Source organism: Oncorhynchus tshawytscha, linkage group LG13 (assembly GCF_018296145.1).
Source record: "Oncorhynchus tshawytscha isolate Ot180627B linkage group LG13, Otsh_v2.0, whole genome shotgun sequence".
Lineage (NCBI taxonomy): Eukaryota > Metazoa > Chordata > Actinopteri > Salmoniformes > Salmonidae > Oncorhynchus > Oncorhynchus tshawytscha.
The window spans coordinates 14,684,992-14,703,386 of NC_056441.1; the positions used below are offsets into that span (position 1 = coordinate 14,684,992).

The following is an 18,395-nucleotide window of genomic DNA, read 5'->3' on the forward strand; positions in this document are numbered from 1 at the left end:
CCCAATCATTGCCCTGGGGCATTGGGATATTTTTTTAGACAAGCGGAATGGGTGTCTCCTACTGGCCCTCCAACACCACTTCCAGCAGCATCTGGTCACTAGGACCAACCCTGCTTAGCTTCAGATGTGCCCCATTTTATGATCGGTCTTATAGTTATCAGGCAAACCAATGCAGGACTATTCCAACAGAGGACAAAATGGGGTCATTGCATAATTTCATAATAAACTGCAGCAGGCACCCAATATAAGTGGCACTCCCTCCTCTTCTGGGGGAAACAGATGGATGGTGAAAAGACTGAGTAAGAATCCACCCCCTGCAGTACCCTCCAGATTCATACCAAGGACCACACATTTGGAGAATGGAAAATGGTAGAAATGAGAAGACTTTTTGGCATTGTGGACAAAAATGAAACCCTCATTGGACCAAACTACCAGAGTAGCCTAAGATGGATATGGTGGATGAGTCATTGAACACAACAGCCAACATGGTCAGAAATACATTGAAAAAGGTATATTCGTGGTCATTTGCTTCCCAAAATTGGTCACTCAGTCACAACTTCATACAGTATTACAATTCAAGTGTGAGTGATACTGCAGTAAATTAATTTCTTTCCTTGTTTTCAGGTAGCATCAGTTCCTGAAGTCAAGCCAACAGAGAAGAAGACAAAGCCAGGAAAGCCTCAGAAGATAATCTAACAGGGAAAAGGAAAGGGGGATACCTAGTCCAACTGAATGTATTCAACTGAAATGTGTCTTCCTCATTTAACCCAACCCCTCTGAATCAGAGGTGTGGAGGGCTGCCTTAATCGACATCCACATCTTCGCCGCCTGGGGAACAGTGGGTTAACTGCCTTGCTCAGGGGCAGAACGACAGAACAGACTCCATGTTCCGAAACGGATAGCATCACACAGAAGATAATGCATCCATTTGCATACAAGTTCCTAGACTTTACACCAATTAGACAGTACTTCATCTTTTCTCAACATGTTTTATTTTTATATTTCCCATCAGAGTATAAGAAGTGTTTTTATATATATTTTTATATATATATATGCAGTTTCATGAAAATGAATAAAGTAGTGTTGTCCTTAATGCTCAAGTGTATCCTGGAATGCATGCTGCTCAAATGCCAATATGCTCTGTAACACAACATTTTTTAAAAAACATGTCAGACAAAGGGTAAATATTGTCCAATCAAGACAGACAAGTCATTACACTGTTTTTACAATCTTAACTTCAATGGTCACCTTGGCATCGGGAAGGCAGGTTCCAAAAGCTTCAAGCAATAGATTCTCATCTCTCACTGCCTTTTCAAAGTCTGCATAGGACAGTCTGCTGTCGTGGTCATGGTCCTGATGGAAACAACTCATTGGTCTTTTATGTTCATACACTATATTTAATCTGATGCATGAATTAGTCAATTGTGAACACAGGGTACTATGAAGATAGCCTGAAAAATCAAACCATGGGTAGTGCATCATTCAGTCTGGTTTAACCAGCTACAATGAAGATACCATTTTTGTAATTACCATCTTCTTGAGTGTAATCTCCACCAGGTCTTTGATGCCCTCGTCTGGGTCCTCCTCTGTGGGCTGTCTGATCAGGCTGTTCTTCAGCATGTGGAACATCTCTTCCCGGGAAATGTACCCATCTCCATTCAAGTCATACACATCGAAGCAGTCTGAACGGATCAAAAGTTGGACTGTGTTAGTATGGATAGTTAATAAAGTAGATAATGGTCAAATAGCCTACATGGGGTGTAAGCCTTAATAATACAATTGAAATCTTTCTTACACTTAATTTTTTCATCCAATGTTCCACGGAGAAAGATTGATAGTCCCTCGATCCACTCTTTCACACTGACGTAGCTGTCGTTGTCTTTGTCGAACGCACGAAATACTAGAATATAAATGCAACACAAGAGTTGAGATTCTTAGCTATACCCCACTACAGTATGTCATCAGTATCATCATCTTTTTGGTTTATTCTGTTTTCATGTAACATGCAGAAATGTAACAAAAGAGACAAGCCTACCTCTATCCATAATCATATCATCAGTCATTCCAAAGGTGTTGTGTAGAATATTCCTGAATTTTCCTCTGTCCAGTCCATTCCCTACCCTCCTGTCACTCTGATCCCCCAGGAGACCATTGAACAGTCGGATCAGACACTCTGCTTCTGTTTTGTTAACTGCAGACAAAAATAGTGTTTGTACTCCTTCCATATGCACAATTCCATTTGCATAGATAGACTGGTGTAGGATTTGATTAACTTGCTAAACACACAGCAAAGAATAGAACACAGAACAAACTTTGACATGGCCAGTAACCGAAAGGAAACCCCAGCTGACAAGGTAAAAATCTGTTGTTCTGCCCCTGAACAAAGCAGTTAACCCACTGTTCCTAGGCCGTCATTGTAAATAAGAATTTGTTCTTAACTGACTTGCCTTATTAAATAAATATTATATAAATAAAATAAAAATGATCCCAACAAGACAAGGTTATAGCACCTCCCATTCTCCATTTAAAAAAGCAGTGTTGCCACGTTAAATGTATGGAGCAGCACAGTTTTGGTTGGAGGAGCTATAACTTGTTTTAGTTTTCAAGCTTTGTTAATCGCTAACGTTGGCTACTGTATCTAGATAACTGCAGAGTTAGGAACTAGTTAGTTAATAAGCATGTATTGTTAGAAGTTCAGCTAACGTTAGCTAGCCATGCTAACGTTAGCTAGCTAACTAGTCAGGACATAAACTTTGACTCTTTCTGCCACAACTATCCAAACAGACACTTACAGTGTTTGACTTGTTTAGAAAGAGTTTCCGCGAGATTCTGAATCAATTTTCTATTCATAGCAGACATTTCAGCCATTGTTGATAGGATGTAGGATTGCTGACGGGTTAGCTAGCAGTGGCCACATGAAAACACAACTACTTGATGTTGACACCCTGTTACCATAGTAACTCCATTCCACGTGCTCAGATAGTGAGGAACAGTAATGATACAATATATAGCCGGTAGAGATTGATACAATGAATGATACATAGATTATTGAACAAAGAAAAACTTTTTTCTTAGAATGTCATTTATTTGGAAGTGTATTGATCTGTCTTTAATGCAATAAATGAGTGGGTGGCATGATTCAACATTCTTTCAACATGTAATGTTATACCATGACATTGTTGAACACTCGTTTCTGATTGTCTTGAAGGGCATTCAAGAGCGTGCATTATTTCCCTATAAAGCATGGTATATCTGCAGGGTAGAATTCAATGGCTATAGTTCATTTTTACATGTTTTATGTTTGAGTTGCTTTTGAAAGCAAAATTAGAATTGAAAACATTGTTGAATTCGATTTTCATAATAGCAAGCTAGGACTGATGGTTTGGTTAGCTAAACTAGCAAATCTGTTTGTTCAATCCAATACCAGTACAGTGACAACATTATAATTAAAAAGACATCTCGTCAGTCCTGCTTAGCATCATTCCTCAGACCTGAAGGAATCTGAGAGTAACCTTTCCTGCACTTGAATGAGGTTGGGTCACAGGTGTATCCATATTCACAGCAATGGTGGCCATCCGCACAGCACGTGCCCTAAAAAAAAGAAATAGGTCTCAGAACATGATAGTAACATAAAATCTGCATTATATTGCACATGATCTTAATGTCATTAAAACATGTCACACTGCTCTGTATATGCATTACAGATTATATTTTCATTATGTTAATAAACATGCAACGTTGATACTACTACTTTATGAAATGATAGCTCAGTGGTATTTAAGAACAGTTTTATCAAATCCCCTCTAAACCCTGTCTCCATCAGTTTCAGTATATTTACCAGTGGGAATGGGCAGCAGTCCCATTTGCCAGTCAGTCCCTTGCAGCAGCTGGTTCCAGAAGGGCAGTAGAATTTTGTGTCACAGCGAATAACTCCAGCCTGTGGGGTGCTGTCTGAGGCCTGAACAAGTGCTGTCCACGGAACCTGCTAAAATAACAGAAAACCACACCATCAATGTCATACTCTTAGGTTAAAATGTAATAGCGTACCAGTGTTCAGGAAATATTTCTCTATTAATTATTTTTTATGGCCATAAGGTGGGCATCAAGAAGGCCTTTGACTTTTACAGAAAGGTCTCCAAACTGGAAAACAAGGTCCACGATCAGGTACCAAAATATGCATCACAGGCAACCAATGCGTGTGCCCTTTGATGCATATTGTGGTAACCTCATATGCGCCGAATACCTGTTGTGGGATCTTTGCTCGCACGCAGCTCTCTAAACACAAGGTCTTTTAACTGAAACATTGGTTGTGTCATCCAACGGTGAAGGAAACAACAGTACTATTATGCTGGTTTCTTTTTCCTGTCTTTACAACCGTTGTGCTGCTGAGAATCCCATTTACTAGGGATGTCAAATTGCCTGGTTTCAACTGCTACGGTTGTTGGCATGACAAACAGATCTGAGACCAGGCTACAAATTGCCCTCGTGTGAACCCTGGTTACTCACATGGGTAACTGGACAGCAGGCGTATCCTTCTTTAGTCAAACAGCAAGTTGATTGATCAGAGCAGACCTTCCCATCAGGGCAGGTGATGTAGCAAGAGGCAGTCCCTGCCACCACTAACACCAATGCAGCTATGTTCCACATCTAAAGGATTGAGAATAAACAAAGAATTTAGAGGCTTTTTGGAGTAGATTGAGTTCTAAATGTATTTTATGAAGATTTTTTTAATAGTACATAATCTAAGATGTTTACTTGATCATCACAAGCTAGGGGAATTTCCAACAATATATCTTACCATATATGATTGAAAGAAAACTGAGACAGTCACAGCACTAATATGAGTGTCTTAGTTCACTTTCAGTTTCACATGCATCTAAATTCAGAACATTTCAACTTTGACTAAAATTTGAAAAATGTAATGAATTTGTTGTTTACTAATTCTCCTTAGTTTGTGACGGAGTGATTTCTAATTTCATTGTTTAATATTCTCTCCTTTTTAAAAACTCACTTACCCTGTCGTTAGTCTCAGCTCAGGGATTTAAACACTTCCTGTCATGGGGTTTCACACAGCACAATGGGGTGACAGACTCCTTAACCGAAATGCTGCTCTGTACACATTAGGTTTGATACTCCCACATTTAATAATGAGGAAGTAACTTTCCTTATGAACAGAAACTTATGTCAATGACGAATCCAGAAGTAGTTTGCCAATAGCACCAGCTGGCTTTATAGACCCTTTGTTAATCATTATGTGAGTCTTATATGAGTCTGCATGTACATCAATGCAATGATCACAGTGCCTTACAGCTCAAACTTCATAAAGGACTTAAATATTCCTTCCCCTTTAGTCTTTGATACCAATCTTTCCCATGACACACTCTTCACTCCTCACTGACCCCTCCCCACAGTGATCGTACGTACATTTCCCAACCAGAAGCCATGGATTACAGGCAACATCTGCACCGAGCTAAAGGCTAGAGCTGCCGCTTTCAAGGACCGGGACACTAATCCGGATGCTTATAAGATATCCCGCTATGCCATCAGATGAACCATCAAACAGGCAAAGTGTCAATACAGGACTAAAATGTAATCCTACTACACCGGCTCTGACGCTCGTCGGATGTGGCAGGGTTTGAAAAATATTAAGTACTACAAAGGGAAACCCAGTTTACATACACCTTAGCCAAATACATTTAAACTCAGTTTTTCACAATTCCTGACATTTAATCAGAGTAAAAATTCCCTGTCTTAGGTCAATTGGGATCACCACTTTATTTTAAGAATGTGAAATGTCAGAATAATAGTAGAGAGAATGATTTATTTCAGTGTTTATTTCTTTCATCACATTCCCAGTGGGTCAGAAGTTTACATACACTAAATTAGTATTTGGTAGCACTGCCTTTAAACTTGTTATGGCTGCAATCCCGCTAACGGGATCGATATGACAACTACCAGTGAAAGTAGAGGGCGCCAAATTCAAACCACAGAAATCTGTTTTATATAATTTTAAAGGTAATCTTGTTGTTAATCCCAACAAAGTGTCCCATCTCAAATATGCTTTTCAGCAAAAGTACTACAAACGATTATGTTAGGTCTCCACCAAACCACAATAAGCACAGACATTTTCCAGCGAAATATAGCATTCACAAAAAGCAGAAATAGAGATAAAATGAATCACTAACCTTGAATTATCTTCATCAGATGACACTCATAGGACTTCATGTGACACAATACATGCATATTTATATAAACAAATCTGAGTTTACATTGGCCTATTAGATTCACTAGTTCCAAAAACATCAAGTGATTTTGCATAGCCACATCGTTTCAACAGAAATACTCATCATAAATGTAGATGATAATACAAGTTATACACATGGAATTATAGATATACCTCTCCTTAATGTAACCGCTGTGTCAGATTTCAAAAAAAGTTTACAGAAAAAGCAACCCATGCAATTATCTGAGACGGAGCTCAGAACATTAGCCAAATTAGCCGCCATGTTGGAGTCAACAGAAACCAGAAAATACATGATAAATGTTTCCTTACCTTTGATGAACTTCATCAGAATGCAGTCATAGGAATCCCAGGTCCACAATAAATGCTTGATTTGTTCGAAAATGTCAGTTATTTATGTCCAATTAGCTACTTTGGTTAGCGCGTTTGGTAAACAATTCCAAAGTCACAAAGCGCGTCCACTGTAATGTGACGAAATGTCCAAAAGTCCCGTAACAGTCAGTAGAAACATGTCAAACGATGTACTGAATCAATCTTTAGAATGTTGTTTACATATATCTTGAATAACATTCCAACCGGAGAATTAGAATGACTTCAGATGACCGGTGGAACGCAGGTCCTTCCCCTGTGAACGCGCATAGTGAAAGCATGGTCAACTCGTGGCAGTGGTGACTATTTCCTGTCTCATTCGACCCCCCTTCACATTGGAGTCATCAGACAAACTTCTATTGACCTGCAGCCATAAAAAGTTAACTTGGGTCAAATGTTTTGGCTAGCTTTGCACAAGCTTCCCACAATAAGTTGGGTGAATTTTGGCCCATTCCTCCTGACAGAGCTGGTGTAACTGAGTCAGGTTTGTAGGCCTTTTGCTGTTGTTCTGGGATTGATTTGCACTTTTCGCTCTAAAGTACATATATCTCTAGGAGACAGAGCGTGTCTCCTTCCTGAGCGATATGACAGCTGCATGGTCCCATGGTGTTTACAGTGCTGTGATAAAGTATTTGCCCCCTTCCTGATTTCTTATTGTTTTGCACATTTGTCACACTTAAATGGTTCAGATCAAACAATTTTGAATATTACACAAAGATAACCCAAGTAAACACAAAACGCAGTTAAGTGATCATTTTATTTATTAAGGGAAAAAAGCTATCCGAACCTTCATGGCCCTGTGAAAAAGTAATTGCCCCCTAAACCTAATAACTGGTTGTGCCACCCTCAGCAGCAACAACTGCTATGAAGCATTTGCGATAACTGGCTACTGGCACATCACTATGGAGGAATTTTGGCCCACTCTTCTTTGCAGAATTGTTTTAATTCAGCCACATTGGAGGGTGTAAGCTTGTTTTACTTATGTAAAAAAAAACACTGCATGGTCTCAAAGTGCTAATTTGATATCATGGATGGTCAGTCCTTGCATCCAAAGCTCTGTCTATGAATTTGAGAGTGGTGTCACGTTCGTCATAAGGAGTAGACCAAGATGCAGCGTGGTGTTTCCATCCTTTCTTTTGGAAATGAAACCATCAAAGGCCAAAACAACATCAGAACCGCGCCGCTACACTAGTGTTCACAGTCAACAATACATAGACAAGATCCCACACAGCACAATGGGAAAATGGCTACCTAAATATGATCCCCAATCAGAGACAATGATAAACAGCTGCCTCTGATTGGGAACCATATCAGGCCAACATAGATATACAATTCCCCTAGATAACACACCCTAAATCACATCCCGACAAGTGGTTACATTTCTCCAGGCCCATCCCTCAGCCTTTCACCAAAATATAGGCAGGTGGACATTATTGTTTCAAATGCAGATTAGCCCTTCAATGCCCACCCCCCTGAGATTTAATTACCTCCATTCCGCAACTGTTACAGTGCCTTCAGAATTCCGAATGGCTTAAAATGTGCTTATTTCTCACCCATGTACACACACGATACCCCATAATGACAAAGCGAAAACATGTTTATAGATTTTTTGGGAAATTTATTGAAAATGAAATACAGAAATATCTCAATTACATAAGTATTCACACCCCTGAGTCAATACACGCCAGAATCACCTTTGGCAGCTGTGAGTCTTTAAGACACGTGTCAAACTCATTCCACACAGAGGGCCAGAGTTTCTGCAGGTTTTCGCTCCACCCATGTACTTGATTGAATTAAGGTCACTAATTAGTAAGGAACTCCCCCTCACCTGGTGGTCTAGGTCTGAATTGAATGGAAAAACAAAAAACCTGCAGACGCTAATCGGCTCTCTGTGGAATGTGTTTGACACCCCTGCTCTAAGAGCTTTGCACACCTGGATTGTACAATACTTGCACATTCTTTCTAAGTTTCAAACTCTGTCACTATGTTGTTGATCATTGCTAGACAGCCATTTTCAAGTCTTGCCATAGATTTTCAAGCCGATTTAAGTCAAAACTGTAACTAGGCCACTCAGGAACATTCAATGTCATCTTGGTAAGCTTCTCCAATGTATATTTGGCCTTGTGTTTTAGGTTATTGTCCTGCTGAATGGTGAATTTGTCTCCCAGTGTCTGTTGCAAAGCAGACAACCAGGTTTTCCCCTAGGATTTTGCCTGTGCTTAGCTCTATTCCATTCATTTTTATCAACAACAAAAAACCTCCCTGGTCCTTGCTGGTGACAAGCATACCCATAACATGATGCATGCTTGAAAATATGTGGTATTCAGTGATGTGTTGGATTTTCCCCAAACATAACACTTTGTATTTAGGACACAAAGTTCCTTTCTTTGCAGGTTTACTTTCATGCCTTAATGCAAACAGGGATATTTGTATTCTGTACAGGCTTCCTTCTTTTCATGCGATCATTTAGGTTAGTATTGTGGAGTAACTAATGTTGTTGATCCATCCTCCTATCAGACAATAAACTCTGTTTTACTGTTTTAAAGTCACCATTTTCTTCCTCTCCGGCAACGGAGTTAGGAAGGACGCCTGTATCGTTGTAGTGACAGGGTGTATTGATACACCATCCAAAGTGTAATTAATAACTTCATGCTCAAAATGGATATTCAATGTCTGTTTTTTTTAAATCCATCTACCAATAGGTGCCCTTCTTTGCGAGGCTTTGGAAACCCTCCCTGGTCGTTGTGGTAGAATCTGTGTTTGAAATTCACTGCCCGACTAAGGGACCTTACAGATAATTGTATGTGTGGGGTAGAGATGAGGTAGTCATTCAAAAATCATGTTAAACACTACTATTGCACACAGAGTCCATGCAACTCTTGAACTTATTTAGGCTTGCCATTACAAAGGGGTTGAATACTTGACTTACATTATTCCACTTTGACTTTATGGGGTAATAATGTAGGCCAGTGACACAAAATCTCAATGAAATCATTTTAAATTCAGGAATAACACCACAAAATACAGAAAAAGTCAAGGAGTGTAAATACTTCCTGAAGGAACTGTATATTTTATGACCCTAGCCAAATGTTGCATTGGCATACTTTACCAGTCAAAAGTTTGGACACACCTACTCATTCCAGGGTTTTTCTTTATTTTTACTATTTTCCACAGCAAAACTATGAAATAACACATATGGAATCATGTAGTAACCAAAAACATGTTAAACCAATCAAAATAGATTTTATATTCTTCAAAGTAGCCACCCTTTGCCTTGATGACAGCTTTGCCCACTCTTGGCATTCTTTGAGTTCCCACATATGCTGAGCACTTGTTGGCTGCTTTTCCTTCACTCTGCGGTCCAACTCATCCAAACCATCTCAATTGGGTTGAGGTTGGATGGTTGTGGAGGCCAGGTCATCTGATGCAGAACTCCATCACTCTCCTTCTTGGTCAAATAGCCCTTACACAGCCTGGAGATGTGTTGGGTCATTGTCCTGTTAAAAAAACAAATGACAGTCCTACTAAGCGCCAACCAGATGGGATGGTGTAATGCTGCAGAATGCTGTGGTAGCCATGCTGGTTAAGTGTCCCTTGAATTCTAAATCAATCAGTGTCACCAGTAAAGCACCCCCACACAATCACACCTGCGAACCGTTCACCTACTCTGTCTCACAAATACACAGCTGTTGGAATCAAAAATCAAAAATTTGGACAAACCAAAAGGACAGATGTCCATTGCTCATGTTTCTTGGCCCAAGCAAGTCTCTTATTATTGATGTCCTTTAGTGTTGGTTTCTTTGCAGCAATTCGACCATGAAGACCTGATTCACGCAGTCTCCTCTGAACAGTTGATGTTGGAGATGTGTCTGTTACTTGAACTCTGAAGCATTTATTTGGGCTGCAATTTCTGAGGCTGTTGGCTGACCATGTTTTAAAGTAATGATGGTCTGTCGTTCCTCTGATTTTTTGAGCTGTACTTGGTATAATATGGACTTGGTCTTTCACAGTGGCGTAAAGTACTTAAGTAAAAAATACTTTAAAGTACTACTTAAGTAGGTTTTGGGGCATCTGTACTTTATTACTTATATTTTGCTAACTTTTACTGTAAAACATTCCTAAAGAAAAGTGTTATTTTTACATTTTGACAGGGAAATGGTCCAATTCACACACTTATCAGAACATCCCTGGTCATCCCTACTGCCTCTGATCTGGCGGACTAACTAAACACAATACTTCATTTGTAAATTATGTCTGAGTGTGCCACCACTACCTTGTCACAACACAATTGATTGGCTCAAACACATTAAAGGAGGAAATAAATTCCAAATTAATTTAACAAGGCACATCTGTTAATTGAAATGCATTCCAGGTGACTACCTCGAAGCTGGTTGAGAGAATGCCAAGAGTGTGCAAAGCTGTCAAGACAAAGGGTGGCTACTTTGAAGAATCTCAAAAATATATATTTTTTTGGTTACATGATTCCATATGTGGTACTTCCTAGTTTTGATGTCTTCACTATTATTCTACAATGTGGAAAAAAGTAAAAATAAAGAAAAATCCTGGAATGAGTAGGTGTGTCTAAACCTTTGACTGGTAGCGTACATTAAGTCATACATTGAGACTTTTCCTTATTAAAATTGTACAGTTTTTCGTGATGCGTCCTGGATGATAAGTATAAATGTGAATCATTCATCCACTAAAAATAATATTATCATGGCTAAAACATTAACACTTAAATAATGAAACCAGATTCATTTATAGATATCCTTCATAGTTGTATAACATTTAACAGATTGTCCCTTATGACCATTTGACTTGTATTTTTATAATCCCAATTTATATGAGGATGGCAAGAGAAGTGACCATCATATCAGATGACACGCATCATGGCACCAGCATAAAAGTCCCAAAATTACCTCATTGTGTAGCTAGCGATGCAGTTTTAGAAAGATGTGATTGTCAAGTAAAAATTATACATAGAAGGCCAGCAGGGTGTACAAAATGAAAGTACATTTTCATAGGCACATTTTTCAGTTCGGCCTCACTTGACAACTTGTGGTTTCCTTATTGATGTTTATTTAGATTGAATAAAAACTCTGCTAAAAAAACAAAAACGTTATGTTTTCACAGATGGTTTGATTCTAGTTCACCCGTCCTTATGTTGCTTTCAAGACAACTGTGAACTCGGAAAATCTCTCATCTTTCTAAGTGGGAGAACTTGCACAATTGGTGGCTGACTAAATACTTTTTTGCCCCTCTGTAAGCAGTCATCTAAATCAATACATAACACATTTTCATTAAACATGGCAAATGAAGAGTAAAAACACTTACAACCTCAATGTCGGAGTCAGCGGACAACTCTGAGGAGGAGTCTTTACGACTTCGCTCAGCTTTCCTCTTCTCACCCTGAAGGGCAAACATTTACAGGCCTCAGTTCCCTGCAGCCCGGCAAGTTAATTTACAGCTCAGCATGTTCAAACACACATTCAGGCAGAAATACACAAAATAGAAGGACTAACAGCCAGATAAATGTTGTTTCTCTTTCTCATATTTTGTCTCCTCCATCTTCTTGGAGAGAAACAAAATGAGGAAAGTAGACCTTTCTTGCATAGAAAAACATTTAGATTTAGTGAAGAACTCATGTTAAAAAAATAAAAGAGTTAAAGACTGCAAATGAATTAACTGAAATCAAACCATGGCTGAACAAACACAGAAACACAATGATGGTGAGGGCTAAGATAAAGATGGAACGTTGAGAAGTGAATGTTGAATAGTGCACACCAACCAAAACATAAGGCCTAGACCAGAAGTATCCAGATGGATTTGATTCAAATACATTTCTAAGAGTGCAGAAATGTCAAACTAAAATGACTTATTTCATTACGTAAGGAAAGAGGTGCAATATTCTCCATATCAAAATAACCTTGCCGTCGGGCTCCAATTCTACAGTAGAGTCATCCGATACTTTCTTGGAGGACCGCTTCTTCCTTTTGGTGCTCTTTTCATTCTGACCACACAGACATCAGATAAAAACAATTAGTTACAGTAGGACAATAATGTTTCTCAATATTCATGTACCAACCAAATCAAAATAGTTCCAGGACATTTAACTCACAGTACTTCACACAGCTCTTTGTGCCCACCATAGAAATATCATTAATTAATTATATTTCTATGGTGCCCATAGAGTGACATAGGGTAAACGGTAGGACAAGCTGACAGACTTGTCACCAACATCTATGGCACATACCTCATCTTCAGAGTCTGAGGAAGAGCTGCTAGAGGAATCAGAACTTGATGAGGAGGATGAAGGAGAGGAATGCTTGACCAAACACAATGAAAGCAGAGCTCATTGGATTAGAAGACAGTAGCTGACACAAAAATATATTAGTGGAAAGCTTCCATTTTTAAAGGGCAGATAAAACTACCGCAGTATGTCTACCACCAGTCTTCAACAAAACATTGAAGACAGCTTTCCTCACCCTGTTGGATTTTTCCTTTCTCGCTCTTCTTTTTCTAAACACAAAACAAAGATTTGGTGTGAGGGGTAGATACAGTAAAACAAAATGGTTGTATTCAAATGTTAAACATGGATGGAACTGGAAACTTACCCTCTTTCTCCTTGTATTTGTCAAGGCCACCTAGTAACTTCTCTGTTCTTCGCCAGCTCCTTCTTCCAATTCTACAAAAAGCAAATAGCGATGTTTTATGTAAGCTAAATATAAAAACACTGAATTTGTACAGTATAATAAGTCAAATAAAGAAGACACATTTGAACAATACCGAGTTCATTTGGTCCTCAAAGTCCGCCAGGGCTCTGGAGCCTTTCTTCTTCCTGTCTATGATCTCCTTCACCTCTTCCCTGATGACAGAAGAAAAACCATCATCACTCAACAATGGACCACAACTGATGGCCTTCCGCTGAAGGCCCATTCTGCTAACTGCGGCCTGCTAGCTACCTAGACCTACTTGGAACCCTACTAATCCACGACTGGTCTATCGACGTCGCCACACGAAGAGGCAAAAACAGACTTACCTCCATCGCGACGTCCCCCAAAGGCCCTTCTGCTAGCTTGCTTGCCCCGGTCGGCTAACTGCTAGCTTGCTTGCCCCGGTCGGCTAACTGCTAGCTTGCTTGCCCCGGTCGGCTAACTGCTAGCTTGCTTGCCCCGGTCGGCTAACTGCTAGCTTGCTTGCCCCGGTCGGCTAACTGCTAGCTTGCTTGCCCCGGTCGGCTAACTGCTAGCTTGCTAGCCCCGGTCGGCTAACTGCTAGCTTGCTAGCCCCGGTCTGATAACTGCTAGCCCCGGTCTGCTAACTGTCTGAATCGCCATGTCCCCAGCCAGCCCAACCACTCACTTGACCCATATGTTCACTTGGCTACGTATGCCTCTCTAATATCAATATGCCTCATCCATTACGGTCTTATTTCACTGTAGAGCCTCTAGCCCTGCTCAATATGCCTTAACCAACCATGTTGTTCCACCTCCTACATATGCGATGACATCACCTTGTTTAAACGTCTCTAGAGACTATATCTCTCTCATCATTACTCAATGCATAGGTTTACCTCCAATGTACTCACATCCTACCTTACCTTTGTCTGTACACTATGCCTTGAATCTATGCTATCGTTCCCAGAAACCTGCTCCTTTTACTCTGTTCCGAACGTGCTAGACGGCCAGTTCGTATAGCCTTTAGCCGTACCCTTATCCTACTTAATTAATCCAGGTCCTGCAGTGCCTAGCTCCACTCCTACTCCCCAGGTGCTCTCATTTGTTGACTTCTGTAACCATAAAGGCCTTGGTTTCATGCACGTTAACATTAGAAGCCTAGTCCAGAAGTTTGTTTTACTCACTGCTTTAGCACACTCTGCCAACCCGGATGTCTTAGCCATGTCTGAATCCTGGCTTAGGAAGACCACACCAAAAACCCTGAAATCGCCATTCCTAACGATAACATTTTCCGCCAAGATAAAACTGCCAAGGGAGGCGGTGTTGCAATCTACTGCAAAGATAGAACTCTGCAGACTGTCTTACTATTTAGGTCTGTAACCAAACAATTCGAGCTTCTACTTTAAAAATTCACCTTTCCAGAAACAAGGCTCTCACTGTTGCCGACCACTATAGACCCCAAATCCGTAAACACGGGCACCCTCAGATATGATCCTAACTAACTCGACCCTCCAAATACACCTCTGCTGTTTTCAATCAAGATCTCAGCCTCATTCCCTGCATCCGTAATGGGTCTGCGACCAAACCGCATCACTGTCAAACGCTCCCTAAAACACTTCTGCGAGCAGGCCTTTCTAATCGACCTGGCCGGGGTATCCTGGAATGACATTGACCTCATCCGGTCAGTAGAGGATGCATGCTTAATCTTTAAAAGTGCCTTCCTCACCATCTTAAATAAGCATGCCTCATTCAACAAATGTAGAACTTGGAATAGATATAGTCCTTGGTTCGCTCCAGACCTGTCTGCCCTTGACCAGCACAAAAACATCCTGTGGCGTTCTGCATTAGCATCGAATAGCCCCCGTGATATGCAACTTTTCAAGTAAGTTAGGAACAAATATACACAGGCAGTTAGGAAAGCTACGGCTAGCTTTTTCAAACAGAAATTTGCATCCTGTAGTACAAACTCAAAAGTTCTGGGACACTAATGTCCATGGAGAATAAGAGCACCTCCTCCCAGCTGCCCATTGCTCTGAGGCTAGGAAACATTGTTACCACTGATAAATCCACTATAATCGAGAATTTCAATGAACATTTCTCTACGGCTGGCCATGCTTTCCACTTGGTTACCCCTTCCCCGGTCAACTGCCCGGCACCCTCCATAGCAACCCGCCAAAGCCCCCACCATTTCTCCTTCACCCAAATCTAGATAGCTGATGTTCTGAAAGAGCTGTGTGTTTTGTTTATTCCATGTGTAACTCTGTGTTGTTGTATGTGTCTAATTGCTATGCTGTATCTTGGCCAGGTCGCAGCTGCAAATGAGAACTTGTTCTCAACTAGCCTACCTGGTTAAATAAAGGTGAAATAAAATGTAAAAAATTAAAAATGGTGACGTAGGCCTAGGCCCAAACATTCACAAGGGCATGGCCACAATTTCTTGTGATTTGCAGGGAGCATTTCACACTGTGTAGCCTAGTATTACAAGAAAGCAATGCTTTATCACCCTGATTTACACACATAGAAGGTAATAGGGATCCACCATATACCCGTGGACACTCTTCAGCAATATTAATGACGGATGTTCAACTCACCAGTTGTATAACCTGGAGAGCTTTTCAGGCACGCCTGAGTCCTTACGTGTCAGCTTAATGCTTACCATGTTGGCCGTGGTCTGCTCAGGTAATCCTGGATAGAGGGTCCTGCATTTGGTGCGGATCCATTGGCACGAGATGCAGCTATTGGTGTCACATAAGACTAAAAACACAGAGGGAGGCAGTCAGACCAGACATCTCAACATTGACATCTGGCTACCATCCCCAAAACACACCTTGCCAAACAAACAGCACATCGACATTCTGTGTGTTCCTGGCATAGACAATAACACTAGCTAGACAAGAATTGGTTCGTAAATTAACTGTGGAGTGCCAGAGTGCGTTCAGCGTGCACACTGGACGCTCTGGCCGAGGAGCAGTGTTGATCTGAGCTCAACCGCAGTCAAGCGAACTGGCAAAAGTTGGCTAGTTTGCTAGCTACTTCCAGACAAATTAAATAACGCCTTACTGAAAATGTTACTCGCCCTAGCAGAGCTGGTTAGTGCCTTTATGTTATCATGAGGGTTAGTGACAAATTTATGGCAACAATTTTGTTCAGTTTCTTTTGCCGACGTTTACTTACACCGGTCATAACAAAGTTAATGGTGTTTGTAAACACTTCAATTATTCCGCGGCCTCTGGCACTCAAACTAAAAGTGCTGTGAAAGTCGAAGTAGATTTACGAACGTACCATCACTTGTATTATCTTGGTACGATCAGTAACTTTTATTAGGGTCAAACAAGTCCAAGGCGGTCAATGACAACTCTATGGCCTTCCCGTAAAAATATATCTTTACAAATTCATACAGTAAATTAGTAGCAGATAGTGAATTGATATACTCGAGCTAACTACTGTAAGAATAGTTTATTCGTCCGCGTTCTTTGGATTATGTTAACAGACAGGATGTGTTAGCCATCTACCTATATTATTATAAACATAAACTGATATTTCGACCTAAATAGATAGGTTTTAATTCTCTTCTGGCACGGATATCGGTCCTTCTTGTTAGTTACCTGCTAACTTGTTATTCTGTATCTGCCAGGTTAGTTTGCCTAGCTAGTTAGCTATATTCGTTCGATAAACATATTGTAGTTATTTTAACATACGCTTTGTGCATCTTTGATATGGTTTAATTGAAATTCAATTTGTCTGCACACTTAGCTACAATAACTAGCTTAGATGGCCTAGCTAACATTTTTCAGTGCCCGCTTTTAGCTATAGCCAACACGTTTGTTTTCATGCATACCATTAATCGTAAAAAGCTAAAGATCCACAGAACTTGGATTATTTAACACATTGCTCACCACTCTGTTGTCCCTCCTCCGCATTTCGGTAGATTTAGTCTACGACCGCGCTAATATCAATCAATCCACTAAAAAAAGTTAGATGATTTTAAAGAGGTTACGTAGCTGGTTTCCACACTAGGTAACACAACCACAAAGTCACATGCCACAGAGTCAAAATTGTCTAGAACATTTTTGCTTTTTGGTCTTAATTTAAGGCTAGGGTAAAGTTTACGGTTAGTATTGTGGTTGGGTTTTAAATCCGATTTTAACCAAATAAATAGCAGAAATGGGCGGAGTTGAGCCATAATTATGACTTTGTGGCTGTTTTAACTAGTGACGACCGGTCTCTGACGACGGACACAGACATGCAGTACAATCACAGATAGAACAATGAGACAGATATTTTAGCGGATGTACAGACCGGAAGCGTATGCTTGGTGTTTCCATGGTAGTGAGAGGAAGCCGACTGGCAGGCAGTGGGAGAAGATGGAACGAGATTGAGTTTGGCCGACGTTCTGCAATTTTCTCATCGATGAAACATTTTGATCTCAATACAGTTTTCTGTTCCCTAAACTAGAATATGTTATGAAAAGAGTGGACTAAGTTTAGTAGACTTTACTCTTTGCAAAAGTTTTTAAAAATCGCGATGTTTAGGAGTGCAAATGCGAATTGAGTTATTACACACGCGCACTTCATTAAGTAAGCGTTCACTAAACGGAAATATGCAGATGATGCTTCGACGCGCCAATAGGATCTTGCTAGTTCGTGCTTGGCTCTGCCCACCTCCTTGCTTGTTCTGCCCACTAGACTAATTTTGTTCCCCATCGGGTCGGCTGTCGTGTATCTTGGTTTAGTAAAACATCCTTGATACAATCAAAGACCACAGTACATTATTTCGTACAGTTGCGCTAAAGAAATTACTGCCTCATAGCGGTAAATAAATAAATACAAACACCATCATAAAAACACAGGTATAAATGTACCTTTATAAAATAACAGGAATTGTGTTGTTAAGATTATACACAATAATGCCAGTGGAAACACATTTAATACACAAAATATTTATTTTACCAAAATAAAAATGTCAGGCAGTTGTGAATACAATAGCAGAAACTTTAAGTTGCTACATCCACTTTGATAACTTACTGATGCGTCCAAATATTTTTTAACGAAGTTTTGCGAGAATTACTACATAGCAGCAAAATCAGCTTAGGGAAAACCTAAAATATA

General features: G+C 40.1%; 2 protein-coding genes, 1 long non-coding RNA gene and 1 pseudogene across 4 annotated transcripts; 1 reads left to right on the top strand and 3 right to left on the bottom strand.

Annotated features, from left to right (window-relative positions):
• Window positions 1–4: 4 nt before the first annotated feature.
• Window positions 5–1,093, top strand: LOC121839040. Its single transcript, XR_006078561.1, has 2 exons — window positions 5–509; window positions 625–1,093. It is a non-coding gene; the product is annotated as an uncharacterized LOC121839040 (long non-coding RNA).
• efcab1 (EF-hand calcium binding domain 1) lies at window positions 1,030–3,001 on the bottom strand. Its single transcript, XM_024415622.2, has 6 exons — window positions 2,793–3,001; window positions 2,036–2,191; window positions 1,796–1,900; window positions 1,531–1,682; window positions 1,249–1,353; window positions 1,030–1,140 (listed from the first exon to the last, which is right to left on the bottom strand). Exons 1-6 carry the CDS (start codon window positions 2,866–2,868, stop codon window positions 1,090–1,092), a joined length of 645 nt encoding a protein of 214 aa, XP_024271390.1. The 5' UTR covers window positions 2,869–3,001; the 3' UTR covers window positions 1,030–1,089.
• Window positions 3,002–3,064: 63 nt separating this feature from the next.
• On the bottom strand, window positions 3,065–5,442 carry LOC112246997 (progranulin). Of its 2 annotated transcripts, none has more exons than XM_024415624.1 (4): window positions 5,016–5,442; window positions 4,507–4,647; window positions 3,839–3,982; window positions 3,065–3,591 (listed from the first exon to the last, which is right to left on the bottom strand). In XM_024415624.1, the coding sequence occupies exons 2-4, from the start codon at window positions 4,645–4,647 to the stop codon at window positions 3,463–3,465; spliced, it is 414 nt and encodes a 137-aa protein (XP_024271392.1). In that variant the 5' UTR covers window positions 5,016–5,442; the 3' UTR covers window positions 3,065–3,462. The 2 variants fall into 2 exon arrangements, with proteins under 2 accessions (XP_024271392.1, XP_024271391.1); XM_024415623.2 differs by having other exon boundaries at window positions 3,839–3,985; window positions 5,016–5,428.
• Window positions 5,443–10,052: 4,610 nt separating this feature from the next.
• Window positions 10,053–17,540, bottom strand: LOC112246993 (annotated as a pseudogene).
• Window positions 17,541–18,395: the final 855 nt, after the last annotated feature.